The sequence below is a fragment of the Molothrus aeneus genome, chromosome 2 (assembly GCF_037042795.1).
Source record: "Molothrus aeneus isolate 106 chromosome 2, BPBGC_Maene_1.0, whole genome shotgun sequence".
In the NCBI taxonomy this organism is placed as follows: Eukaryota; Metazoa; Chordata; class Aves; order Passeriformes; family Icteridae; genus Molothrus; species Molothrus aeneus.
Window position 1 is genome coordinate 105,469,036 of NC_089647.1, and position 14,723 is coordinate 105,483,758.

Sequence of the window (14,723 nt, forward strand, 5' to 3'; positions counted from 1 at the left end):
AAAATGTTTGATAGGGAAATTAGTGAAATTAGTTAATTTTATGTAATTTTGCCTTCCATGTAATTGCCAGTACAAGTTCATAATTAAGGTTTTTACAATAATTTTTGAGTATTTTTTACTAAGAAAGCAAAATTTTATTAAAATATGGAAATCAATATCAGAATGATTCCAGTTCTTATAAAGAAATGTTTCACTTTGACTTTAAAAAAGACAGAGATCATACAGAAAAATCAGTAACATAAACATTTACACCTTTTTTTCTAGTTTACCCAAAAAAAAGAAGCCTTAAGGTATTATAAGGATGAGAAAATTAAATTCCTTTTGTAAAGTCTAATTTAATTTAGTTTATATTTTTCAGAACATCAATAAAAGCCCTTTCATATCAGTCACTAGCTCCCTCTTACACGAGGAAAGCATTATTCTAGTGCATTTAGACTTTGCATTTTGACATTCTCTTTTGACAGGTTTGGAGTGAAGGGGAAACTCAGGATGGCAGTGTGTACCACTTGTGTCAGAAAAAGATAAAATGTGAAGGTTTGGCTTCCAAGGATGGAAGCAGGGATTAAAACTAAACAATATTTCCTGGTGTGTCTAATTCAAACCCATTGGAACAAGTATCTTGTAGAGTATTGATATTCAAATAGTGCTGGAGGCTCCTGTGCACTGGGTTATTTCATAGTGTCATGCACATAATTAGGTGACCCTTGAGAGAAGAAATCTGTGCTTATGTAATTCAATTGAGGTCAAAAGCAGTTTCCAAACTGGGTTGGCCCCCCAGGGTATGGAAGCAGGAGATAATTTCTAAGGCACAGAGGAAAATTCCAGCTGGCTTCTGTCCATCTCCCTCCGCTTTTCTTCTCTTTTCCCCATGCCTGAAGCACTGCCCCAGCACTTGCAGCTCTGCTGGCTCTGGAAGCTTTGTGGAAAAGGCAATCTGTGATCCTAGATATCAGAACCAGTGAGTGTGGGAGTCAGCCATTCCAGAGCCTGGGGAAAAAAAACCAAACCCAAATAGCAAACAAAACCCAAATCCAATAAAAGGGAATCCTGCATATAAAGTTTGTGAACTGCTGTCCTGCATGAATGCTCCAGAAGCCCCTGGGGGGCAGTGACCTGCTGGGGCATCGGATCCTGCCACCAAGGGGACCCCAGAGCACGAGAGTAATCCTGGCTGCCCCAAGGTGCCCTGGCCTTCCTCCCTCACCACGTGCCCAAGGCCTCAGGGGTGTCCTCAGAAAACCCTGCTGCTATGTAGAGGCTTTAAAAATTTTTGTGTGAAAGTTTAAAAGCTCACAAAGAGCCTTTGGAGCCACAGGCCAGGAGCACGAGTAGATTATCAATAATGTGGTTTTGTTTCTGTCTTGAATGAATTCTTTGCTCTCCTCTTTCAGGCATCCAAATAACTGTAACAGAAGTTACTTGGACTGAAAAAGGACAAAATTGTGTCTGAAAAATCATGAAAAAAAAAAATTAATGATGTCAACAAAAGCTTTCCCCAGAAATGCAGCGAACCATTTTTCGAAAGTGAATATGTACACCACTGGCTAAGTTCTCTTATTAAAATTTAAAATAAAACTGCAAAAAAACAAAGATTTTTGTCAGACTTTCTTTTAAATCTCCAGTTCTGAAGGAGTTGGAAATAAAGTTACTTTTCCAACTCAGTTGGAAATAAAGATACTTCTCAACTCTGTATGATGAAGAGAAACATAAGAGAGATTTTCTGGCTTCCTGTTTGCTCTCTAGCTTGTTTACTCTGTAAGTAGCATAATGGCAAAGCATTGGAGTGGACAAGTAACAGGAAGAGTCCCACTTTCCCTTCTGTCACGAATAGGGATGATGAGTGATGCTGCCTCGACAGTACTGAGCTCTGTGAACCATCATGAGCTCTCTCTGATGAGCCTGGAGACAGACAATTATCAGAGGTCTTTTTCTGAGAAGAAAAAAGTAGTTTTGTAAGCATAAACCCATCTGGCCCATTTCAGATATGTATTTATACAGAAACCATGCTTTAAGTACTTAATTCTCAAAGCAACTCCTTTAAATGTAGATGGGAATATTGTAAAAGCTAAAGCCTAGAGAAGATACTCTTAGTGTGTGTGTGTTCTCTTGTCAGCTTTCCCCCTTGAGTCTCCTCCTTTTCTCTCTAAAAAGTTACCTGTTCATTTAATTTTAAGATAAATTTGATTTAAATGGCTTTGGTGTCTTAAATAAAAAACACCAAACAGCTCATTCTTATTGTATTTTGTACTTTAAGATCTCATTATTTTAGCACTTGAAAACCTATTGAATAACAGATGAAAATGAAAACCTTCACTTATATATGCAAAAAAGTTCTTGCTAACTTTATATTTGTGAACATTTGGGACTGGTCAGATTAGGGATAAATTAATTCAATAATTTGTCACCTCTTCTTATCACCATATTCAGCAAAAAGTAAAGGCAAACAAACAAAAGAAATGTCCAAAAAATATCATGTGATAAGTGAGTTAAAACGCAGTTTGGGGAAATATATTTTGGGGAAAAGAATCCCTAAATAACATAAAAAACCCAAATCCAGTAAAAGGGAATCCTGCATATGAAGTTTCTGAACTGCTGTCCTGAATGAATGCTCCAGAAGCCACTGGAGGGGCAGTGACCTGCTGGGGCTAACTGGCCTACACCAATTTTTAGAATTCCTTAAACTCGTGTTGTAGGGTTTTTCTTTTGTTTTATTTGCTACTTATCTGGTCCCTCAAGTGAGAGACATAGGGAAAACTGTTTTACTTCTAACACATGAGCATTTTCTACCCTCTGCCGTATGTGCATGCTCCAGACGGCTCTGCTGCCACATTTTCTGTGCCTGAGAGGTTTGACATCTACTGTATCCTTCATGCTCTAGCTGTAACCAGCAAACTCAGCCCCTCTTTCTTCTTCTTCTTCTCCTTCTCCTTCTCCTTCTTCTCCTTCTGCTTCTTCTCCTTCTGCTTCTTCTTCTTCTTCTCCTTCCCCTTCTGCTTCTTCTTCTCCTTCCCCTTCTGCTTCTTCTTCTCCTTCTACTTCTGCTTCTTCTTCTGCTTCTTCTGCTTCTTCTTCTTTTCCTTCTTCTGCTTCTTCTCCTTCTTCTTCTTCTGCTACTTCTGCTTCTTCTCCTTGTTGTTGTTGTTGTTCTTCTTCTTCTTCTTCTTCTTCATTCCTACCTGGGGACTTTTAAATTTTCTTTTTCTCTTTCTGTACTGTGAGCCCATTATCTTGGTTTTCTTACCTCATACTCTTTGTGTTGCTGTGCTTCCTGTACCTGCCTCTTTGAGTTTTGTTTCATCCCAACAGCCTTGGTTTGTGACACAGAGCATGAGATGAGTCAGACTGACAGTGCAGTTAGTATTTAGAATTGAAATAAGGAAGTCTGTGTCACCAGTGGGTATGTGGAATTGTAGGGTTTTTTTGATAATGTTTTGAGCTTTTGAAAGAAAATTCTGTTGGGGAGCTCAGCTGACAAAAATCCACCCAAAATTTTTCAGTACTTTGTTTCTAACAGTTTAGAAATATCCACTTCAAACAATGAATTTAAACATTCTGAAATATTTCCAAAATTCTTCTCTTATGGAGCAGGAAGCCTTAGCTGCATCTGCTAAAGGATCTGCTGTTGCGATGGAAACTTGGATGTGCCTCAGACAAAATTCTGTCTCTGGCAATTGACACTGTCACTGTTGCAGAACAGAGTTCTTTAGTGGATCAAAACATTTAATCATAATTTTTGCAAAATTTACTCCGAATACTGAAGGATGCCTATGCAAAAATTTTACTAACCTTGCTTCTTCAGAGACTGGGAAGACAGTAAAGTGTCCTCCCTTTTTTTTCCCCTGCCATGTTCTCCTAGAAATATTTAAATAATGAGATTCAGTAATATGAACTAAACATGATGCTTAAACATAGGAACAAGGAAGGAATTAAAGAGAATATTTAAATGTGAAAATTGTATAGTCAAACAGCTCCCTATATACTGCTCCCTGTCATCTGATAAGAGGACATTCCCATCTAGTTAGTTTACTCTTAAACCTCAGAGTTTGATGAATTGTTCAGAACCTGTTTCCAGGGGATGATTCTCCCAAGGAAAAAAAAAAAGGCAAAAAAGCATTTTACGAATTTGGAAAAGCAGAATTAAGTGACTTTTTATGATATTTTCAAGACACATGATAAAAATCCAAATGAATAAAATATTCCAAGTAACAACTTAATGGAGAAATTACATAATTTACACTAATGAAAAAATATTCTTTAAAAAGTGAGTGATTTTCAATTGCATATACAGGTAAGAATGGGAATTGGCTCTTTACCAGCTTAAATGCAGCAAGAGTGATCCATATTCAGTGGATCCTATCTTTGACTTGCATAAAGCTTAAACAACCTTATTTGCTTTATACAGCCAGTTTCTCAAACATGGTAACAAATTATACTTCTTCATTATAAGGAAATAATTTTGTGTTGGATTGCCTTACAAGTCCATGAATTAGATCAACAGCTAAGGGTCATTCTGTTTAAAAATTTATGTTTCTAACGCTATTCTCTAATTTGATAGTTACTTACAGGGTTGCATTTTCTGTAGAAAACTGGACTCTAGTGTTTTGTAAATTAAGTTTTCCTCTTCTTTATCCCAAAGTATTTCTATTCCCTCTTATTGAACAGAAAAAGGAAACAGATATCAAGAAATTGATCTTTGAGATTCTGCCATGTCTGATACACACAAGTCCATTATAAATAAGCAATCAGCTCATAGAGGATGAGAATGGTGATAGGGAGGTGAATCTTTCCTCAGTGCTCTCTGCAGGATCCTTTGTCAGCAGGCCAGGGGTAGAATGCATTTACAGAACAGTAGGAGAGAAATCCTACACCATCCTACACCTGGGGAGTAGTCAACTTTATTCACTCATTTGCTTCCCACCTGGAAACTCAAATTAAAAAAAAAAAAATTCAAGCAGTTTTGTCTTTTTGTCCGATTGAATCACACAGTGGAATGTGGGAAGGCAGACAAGGTTCCCTCGTGTCTGCCTACCTTGCTTATCAACACCCAGAAGCAGATGTAGCAACAAGTTTCAGGAGAGAACACAAGCTCATGAAGTCTGTAGGTAATGCAGAACATTTTGTCCTGGGAGTATGGGCACTGAAGGCTATGGTCAACAAACTGGCAGTGTCTTAGATTGAAACATCCTTTATTCTATAATTAATCACAGGATTAATTTTTATTAACATCTGTAAAATGTTGCCACTTCCATTTTAAGGCATACTCAGTGCTGATGAATATGTGGTTCTTGGTGTTTTACTCGAGTTCCAATTTATTAGACTTTTCTTTCTATTTTTATTGCATTACAGAAACTCAACTTACTGTATGAAAGTGTCCATTTCGCTGACGGTGGGTGAAAATGACACCGGGCTCTGCTACAATTCAAAGATGAAATATTTTGAAAAAGCTGAACTTAGCAAAAGCAAGGAAATCTCATGTCCTGAAATTGAAGATTTTTTATTTCCATTTAGGGAGCCTGAAATTCTGTGGTATAAGGTAAGGAATGCAAGAGATTTATACCTTCAAATGTGTATTATGCAATGTTCTTATGATTCTCTTGACCTAAGTGTGTTATGAAGCTTGGGTTGTTTTTAATTTTGTCAAGAAAACACAACAGAACCAATGGTAGAAAAGAATTAACTAATTGAGAAATTAAAATGCTTTCTTTACTAAACTGTATGGGAAATCTATGTCTGCTTTACCTGAATAAACAGCTTAATTTTACAGCATAAAATTCAGCATATGCTACCAAAATTTTTGTACATATATACTTAAAGTTATATTTGCAAATATAATTTCATTGTTTTTATCAATAACTTTACTTCAATATTGGGTTATGCTTTCTAGATCATTACTTAAGGGCCAAGTTCTTGCAAGTAGTGTTTTCTGTGGGCAGTGCAGTAAAATTAATTATGGTATACAAGACTGTGCTACCTAAAATTTAAAATTTTGTGGCCTGGAATGATAATGTCCAAATTAACTGATAGCATATCTAAGATAGGAGAAGTGTAGCCAACTATTTTCTTATTCTCATCTTGGATTTTGTGTCTTTAATAAAATACTTTTTTATATTAAGAATGCATCTTTTCTAGGTGAGAGAACAGAGAGCTTTGATTCTAAGATTGTTTTAGAAAGAGATATATAGCATGCTTATTTCTCCTCATTCTCATCTTCTGCTTCTCTACATTTTTTAATTATAATGTTTTTTTAAAATTTGAATTAAAAAAATTATTGTCCCCTGCAGCTTGAGCTACTGGCAATATAAAAGTCATAGATTGCAGACATAAGTTTAATGCTAAATAAGTAAATTAAATATGAGCAAGTCAGCAAACCAATGTCAAAAAAAAAAAACACCAAAGGAATCAACTCCCTTTTCTAGCCAGAGGCATAAATATCAAGTCTGGTGATAAAATTAGTTTTAACCAACATCTAAATGGGCTGGATTTTTACATGTTTAGTTTATATACATTTATATCTGGCCTGGGCTCTTGCCTAGCCAACTTTGGGCAGCATTGTCCACAGTGATCCATTTTAAGTGTAAGAACACAATCCCTGAAGTTTTATATTCTCTTTAAACAGGAATGCAAGTCAAAGACATGGAGATCGAGTATTGTGTTTAAAAAGGACACTCTAGTCATTCGGGAAGTTAGAGAGGATGACATTGGAAATTACACCTGTGAGCTAAAATATGGATTCTTTGTTGTCAGAAGAACTACAGAGTTGACAGTTACAGGTAATTACAGGCTTTTTCTATCTCTTATATTTAGGAAAAAACCACTGAATATTGTGGTTCAAGTTGTGTGGGTTTGAGTCGTACCATTTGCACACATCTTTGCTGCGTGCCCAGGTATGAATGGTTGATACATTAAAACTGTCCTGAATACTTCACAGTGGTATCTGTAATACCGTAATACCTTGGCAAGTCTGAGTTTTGTTCTGTTTGAAAAGCTTGTGGCAGCTAGCTCTTTTTTTTTTTTTTTTTTTTTAGTGGAAAGTGTGGTCAAGGAACAGGTAGATTCAGAAACCATGTCCTCTTACAGAAAAAAAAAAATGTCTATCATATTCTGTCATGTTATTAAATTACTCGGGACATAAAAAAAGCTGTAGCTATAACTCCATGGTACAAGCTCTAATTGTCTTTGGACATGAGAACAGCTGTAGCCACAACCCAAGAGCAGTAGCTCTGTCCCAGTGAGACCAGTTCAAGTGTTGAGCAGTGCATGATGAGGGACAGGAGCATTTTTCCCCTGTTATTCACTCCGTACTTTCTCTAGTTTATAGTTCAAGAACTTCCTGATCTCAATCATCATGCACTGTAGTTACCAATTAATCTATTTTTCATTAGTCTGATTATTTTTTTAATCCATTTAGACTTGGCTTTGAAAACATTTTGAAGTATTAAGAGTCACACAGTAATTATGTAACATGAATAAACTCTATTATTCAGCAAACAAGTGCATTTAATATAACCTGCTTTTAAAACTACCACATCAATATTTAAAATCTATTATGAATGAAAGCAAAATATATGCTGGAATAGTAGCATCCACAGCAGCAGAACAATGTGAAGAATGGTCCACTGAATTTTCAATTCTTCATCAGACTTCTAACCTCCATTTTACAATTATGTAAAACATAGAGCTGAACATACATGTAAGGTAAAAAATGGGCTTTTACAATTATAGGATTACAATGGTAGGCAGGGTGCATCATGATCTATGTAATGCTGTGTAGTTCCATGATATATTTCCTAAAAGAAGGCAGAAGGAGGATTTTCCTGGCAAATTCGAGGTGAACTAGATCCATATGGTTGACAAAGAGGCTTGTGGGTAGAAGTTCTTGCACCTTCAAAATATCTAGTAAACCAAGAAAAGTCATCCAGAATAATTATGTGGGTTGTTCTTAATCCTTTTTTTTGTATATAATATATAAATCTAAAGCACAGCAGCAACTTGTAACACACTTATGTTAAGCATTATGTTGAATTGCAACAGTTTTCTTTAATGGTAAAAAGTTTGTTTTCTCATTCACTGTAACCCATTTTCCCTCCACATGAACAGAAATTATGGTCAATTAGGGAATGCAATTTTCCACTGTGGGATATGTCTGGAAATCATATTGTTTGTGTTGTTTTGGGAGATTCAAGTAATCAATAATATTTATTTAAACTCAATAACCAGGATCTCTTTGTTGTTGTACAACATTGATTTGTTTGGTCAGTACAGATAGGCAATTACTGTCAAGTGATTAACCTCACAATAAACATCCATATATTCTGTTTGATTGACTCTGATATAAAGAAAGCAGAGAAAGATTCTTCAAGTGTGTGATTTATACCAGAATAATGTCAATTATCTTTTGCAATATTTGGTACCTGGATTTCAAAAGTACATATTTACTGTATTTTTAAGTTATGCCTTCTGTCCTTTTGGTTGGTGCTCCACTGCACAGCAGTATTTCAACAGGCTCAGACTGACAGAAAAGAAAAAAAGCATTGGAAGCATATTCATGTTACTATTTGTAGGAATAGTTTTTAAAAAATGTAATTCATCACTTGTAGTGTAGGTAGGAGTTCAGTATTTAATGTTTAACTAGACAAAGACAGAAAGAGAGGCTGATTTTGATGTGCTAAAAATGAATGAATTCATAGGGAGGGAACCATTCAATTTCCACCTCTGCAAACCCCAGCAGATTTAAGGACAACCTCCAAATTAGTAAACCCCATATAATCTTTATAATATTATGTGAATAAACAGAACAAGCAGATAGATTTAGTCATAGTACTAATTTTTTTACACCTGTTCCTTACTACCTCTTCTCTCTGGGCAACTGTGGACAGTCACCATTTAAGGACTCCCTTCCTTTCTCCCACACAATGTGTTTTGTCAGAATTGCTGTCTCCTTTAGGGAAACCTGCTGCTTTTACAGACCATTAGCTATGGATGCAATTATAAACATGTTATTTTCAATATTGGTGTTGTATATTCTTGTTATAACCTCTGTGCTTTAGACCTTAAATATCTGTGTACCTCATAGTGAAACATGGAAGGGCTCATATTCTGATTTGTCATTAAAGTTGAAAAATAAGAAGGGAATCCACACATTTAGAAAAAGATCAAACTCACTTAATAGGCAGTATCCATGTCATCTAAGTATAACAGTTGAAAACCCCTAAGCCATGGAAAAAATATCATTTCCTTTCTGTTTAAAAAATGAGAAAAGAAATTGCCCCTTTTAAGCTTAAATTATAAGTACTCAATGTCACCTTGGGTACAACTTTATAATACACCTTTAGAGTAACAACTATTTCATGGCTTACTTTTTCTTTTTTGTTTGTTGTTTTGGGGTTTTTTTGCTTAGTTTTTTTTTCTTCTTTGATCTTAATGGAAACTTTTTCAAATTTTTTGAAGATGTGTATCTCACACTGAAAAAATATAAGTGATTTGAATCAATTTCTTTATTGTTCTGAGATGAGACCTAGAAATTCTCTGTTTTGCAAAACAATATATACTGATTATACTGATTGTTTTAGCTTGTAATTAATCAAAATATTCACATAAAAAGCATAATTGGTAGGCTTTTTGGGTTTTGGTTATGCAATTACACATTCCATAATGTCCTGCAATGTACAAAGGAATATATACGTGGAATTTTATATGTGGAATTTTAATTAAGGCATTCCTGCTGTCTCTGACATAATTAATTAAGAATGTTTTGAGTGTTGGGAAAGAAGCCTATTAGGAAAGTACAGTATTAATTTATTCATGGTGCACAACATGGGTCAAAAATACTTTCCTTCAGTGATTTATTTTATTTAAATATGAGGTTTAACAATTATTTTTTTTTTTAATCTATAGTACTAAGTCATTTGTATGCTCTTTTTGTCATTTGTATGCTCTAAGTCACTTGCAAACTCTTTCTGCTTTTGAAGGGTTTCCTTCAGGTCAAATGATGTCCAGCCTGTGTCAGAAAGAATATACCCATTCCCACTGCAATAACATATAGTTCTCCACCATGAACATCATAAAACAAACAGACCCTATCATACTTGCAGTTGGAATTTTACTTTTTCTGTTTTAGTTTTAAATATTAGAACACTTTTTTCTATTCTGTCAGAAGTAAGAAAACCTTATACCTTGCAGATGGAACCAGAGCTAATCAGTAGGTCCTTAATCCTGAAACCTTTCCTCAGAGATACACTTTGTTTTCTTTGTTCAGTGATTAGACCCTGAGAAGTTCCCTTGGAAACAACTCCTGCTGGAAGGAGCACAATTTTAGATTTACAGATTCCAACATGTTTACAATCAAGCTATAGGAATAATAAATTGTCAGAGTAATTTTTTTGCTATTATTTAAATTTTTCTGTCTTCAACCCATGACTTTTGTCATCTCTAGGTTTTTTTAGGCAATAAAAAAAGGAATGCATTTTTTCTCATTCAGTTATGCTATAGTATATTCAGTATGCTGTAGTATATTCAGTTATGCTGTAGTCAACTCTTAGTGCTGTTAAAAGTTTGGGTCATATCGAATAAGCTTTGTCTCTTTTGCTTTCTGACAGATTTAGTCCTCATTAGCATAATGGGAAATCTTAAATGACTACATGTATGTATGTATTTTTAGAGATTAAAAGATCACTGTGAAAATAAATAGTATGAAGAAATAATTATAAATAAATTATATACCTAGCCTCACAGCTCAAAACATGTGAATCTTTTATATACAGCTAGCCACCATATATTGTGAATGAAAAAAAAACAAAAAAAAATCCTGAAGAGGACACACATGCACACATACTTTGAAGGTTATAGCCTGCTCTTAGTGGTCTGTGTTTTAACTGTGTAAGACAAAATGTTCACTATTTTTTCCCCAAAAAGTTGGCTTCAATTTCTTCCAGGTGTGCTGCTCTTTCACATTCAATTCACATTCAGAATGCAGAGAGGTGCTGCCATTAGGATGTTCCTCTTTATTTTTAGCAGGTGCTAGGTGAGAAAAGTATTAAAGAACAAAGAGAGTTGTTTTCCAAGCATTTAGAGATTTAGCACAGACTCTGCTTGGTTTCTGAAGTTATTGACTGGTATGAACCATATTGAATGTACCCAGTGACTACTTGATTCAGCTGATCCCATAATTATCAGAGCTGATGTTCATTCCTTTCGTTCATCATTAATTTAATTCAATTCCAGAACATACTCAGATAGAAGTTCTATTTACCATTATTCTGTGCAAAGACTAATAAAATATAAAGCAAACAATAGACTCATTATGAAAGCAGCATGTTCAAAATACTAACCTAGCATTTTAAAATGCATAAAATCCTGTAGGTTTACACAGTTATGGCTGAAGAGTAGGATGATTTTTTTTTTGTAAATTAGAAATGAGTGATTTGCAATCATTTTAATGCACCTGAAAACAAGGATCTAAATTAATTTCCTGTGTGTATTTGAGCAATAATAATCAAAACATTATGTTGATGTTGGATAAAATGTTCTCTATAAATGTTCATTTTACATATTTATTGTAAATGGGGTTAGAGGATCATTCAAAAACAGGCTTATATGAAAACAGCAATGACCAAAGCTTTATGTATTTTACTTCAAAGGAAGTGAAGATGATGTCATGTACTCTGTGTTATAAATTGCATTGATAAATTAGAAAATCAGCTTCAGCATTTTGGCAAAGAGATGCAAAAGTTAAAGTGAGAAAAAATTCCAGATTTTCAACCTTGCTGCTGGTGACCTTTTGACATTTCTTCCTTTGTCTTCCTATGCTGCTCACAAAGACCAGTTTTAATTATTAGAGATTACTCATATCATAATTAGGGTAGAGAGAAGATCCTCCAGAAAGTAATTCAAAGAAGTAGGCAAAGCAGGGTGGTCAGATGAATAAAGACCTGATGAATAATTTGTTCCTGTTGGGTGATGTGTTTATGTGCTCATCATTCTGGACAATGTCCTATTTCATGCACAGGATACTGCTCTCTTTCTGTTATTTACCAAAAGTCCTCCAGGATGTGGCCACTAGTAGTTGATGATGTAGTCATGATTTCTGCTGGAGCCCTGTACTCCCTGTGGACAATACAGTGACAACAAAAGTGAGGGGGATATTTCAATAATTGGTAAGAAATAGAAGAAATCTTAGTCCACAATCACAATGAAGAATTCCACTTAAATTAAAAAAAATAGATATTATGCAAGAGGTGCAGTGCATTACCACGCATACTGTTGTTAAATTTACAACAATTTTGCTTATTTCAAAGTGTTATTATAAACCTGATATATTTTTTAATTTATACTACTTTTTTCCTGAAGATTTTTTTTCTTCAACTTTGGCTTTGTGTGTAAGATTAAAGACTAATGTAAAATAATAAGTCCAAAAAAGTTGGTTTTCTACATCAGGTGAGGGGAAAAAAATAGAGAAATGACATTTCCAAAATAGAAGTTTATTTGTGTGAGTCAATTTCCCTTTCTTCATGAGTCATAGGAGAATACTGAAATAAAAACAATGTGAATGTATGTTGTTACCAGGATCATTGTTTCAGTTTAGTGTAGTGAAGTTGTTAAGATGAATTCTACAGAGAGAAAGAATTTGCAGACAAAAGTTTATCACAAAAAAGTGCTAGTGACTACTAAAGATATAAAAGACTTATAAACTTGTAGTTTAATAATATCTCACAAAATTAAATAAATCTGTTGTTAAGGCACCCAAGATGCTTGTTAAACAACCTTTGAAAAAGTAGATAAATTACACTGAATGTTAATGTTTCACGTTATTGCTATGGGATCAGAAGACTTCATTTTACTTTTACATTCCCCTAGAGTACGTTAAATCCACCTATACTGTCCTAACTAAACATTTGTCATTTCCAAAGCTTTTCTTATACTGCTTTAGATAATTTATATGTACAGTGGAGTCTTCCAGGATGGTACTTTAATAAACCAGAGTATAAAGTGTACCAGTACAATAGCATAAGGACCTTGTATTGCCCCCATCCTAAAAACAATCTGTATACATTCTTAAAAACAGTCTATACACAATTAGACTGACTGAATATTTAGGTTTAAAGTGGAGACAATTTTTCCAATGCCTTCAGTGTCTTTTAAATGGCTTAGGCAAGTTCTAATCTCAGAGCTACTAAGCAAAATTATATTGGTAATACATATGTTTAAAGAGAAATTCCAGACAATACGTGTACCTGAAATCATTGCAATAGTTTTTAGAAGCAGGAAATTTTTGTTTGCAGAAGAAAAGGAAAGACACCTCATTTTTACTGCAGCAATATCACATGGGGAAATGTATGTTAATAGAATAGTAGCCTTAAAATCATCTAGAAGGTGTCTAATATATGTTCCACTATATTAAAAGAGTAACTTCTTTTAAAGAGTATTGACATCCTCCAAAATATTGTCATCTCCCATTCACCAGCCCCCCAAGGAAAAAAAAGGCTTTTTTTTCATGCTGTTGTCTCAAAATATTAATAAATTACCCAAAACATTATGGTATATAAACAATAGAAAAACAGTCAATACCAAATTTAAGAAACAAGTTTTACTTGGAATTCTATTTTATTTATAAGGACCCCCATGGCAGGAAGGAAGGAATGATGAATCTGACTCCATGTTCTCAGAAGGCTAATTTATTATTTTATGATACTATATTATATAAAAGAATGCTATATTAAACTATACTAAAGAATACAGAAAGGATACTTACAGAAGGCTAAAAAGATAATAATGAAAACTCGTGACTCTCTCCAGAGTCCTGACACACCTTGACCCTGATTGGCCAATGAGTGAAAACAATTCACAGCAGAAACCAATGAAACAACCACCTGTTGGATAAAAAAATCTCCAAACACATTCTGCATGAGCAAAACAGAGGACAAGCAAAAGAGATAATTATTGTTTTCATTTTTCTCCAAGGCATCTCAGCTTCCCAGGAGAAAAATCCTGGGTGAAGGGATTTTTCAGAAAATGTGAATGTGACAGAATTCTGTTATTACAAGTGGGAATCAAGACTGAAATCTTAGTTTCTCTGAGATTGGTGTCCATTTGCCCTTTGACTTAAAGAGTCAATTTTTCATTTTTTGACTTTCTGGTTATGAAAGATCAGAACTGATGTTAATTTTAAAAATTAAAAACAATTTTTAAAGAATCCAGCTCTGCAAATCACCCTGATGTTTTATTGGTTATTCTGTCACGCATTTTTTTTCAATTGATGAATGAAACAATTTTATCAAGGTAATTTATAAAGGTAATATCTATTCTTTCTTCATGCCTTAGGAACAGGCAAAATGTATGGTGGCTGCATAGTGATCCTCCAAAACAGGATGAACAAGAGATTTTTTTTTTACTTTTATTTTTTTATTAATAAAAAGGAAAAACCTACCCATCTATTTCTACATGAATATAAAGTACAAATTTTAATTCTGAATTACTGAAACTATAGTTCCTCCTTGTGTACTCACTTTGGTAAACAGTTTGTTTCAGTCCTTACTGGAATAAATTTGGGTAAAACACCTACTGACTTGCTGTAAAAATAGAACTAAAATTCAGCAGTCAAGAGAAATAACTCTAGGGTACGTTATCTAAAAAGTTTAAAACTTAAAGATATGTTAAAAGGAATAGAAATTACTACATCAAAATTGTCTAAGAATTTAACTTCTGATGCTTTACTTATCTATGTGAGA

At 34.2% G+C, this 14,723-nt stretch overlaps 1 protein-coding gene across 3 annotated transcripts in view; it reads left to right on the forward strand.

The window, feature by feature from the left end:
• IL1RAPL1 (interleukin 1 receptor accessory protein like 1) overlaps positions 1-14,723 on the forward strand; it is a 679,795-nt gene that overhangs the window by 414,417 nt on the left and 250,655 nt on the right. For all 3 annotated transcript variants that reach the window (XM_066545452.1, XM_066545453.1, XM_066545454.1), the window contains 2 exons: positions 5,347-5,533; positions 6,617-6,770. In XM_066545452.1, the coding sequence (XP_066401549.1) occupies positions 5,347-5,533; positions 6,617-6,770 (341 nt within the window). The remainder of the gene's footprint in view (positions 1-5,346; positions 5,534-6,616; positions 6,771-14,723) is intronic.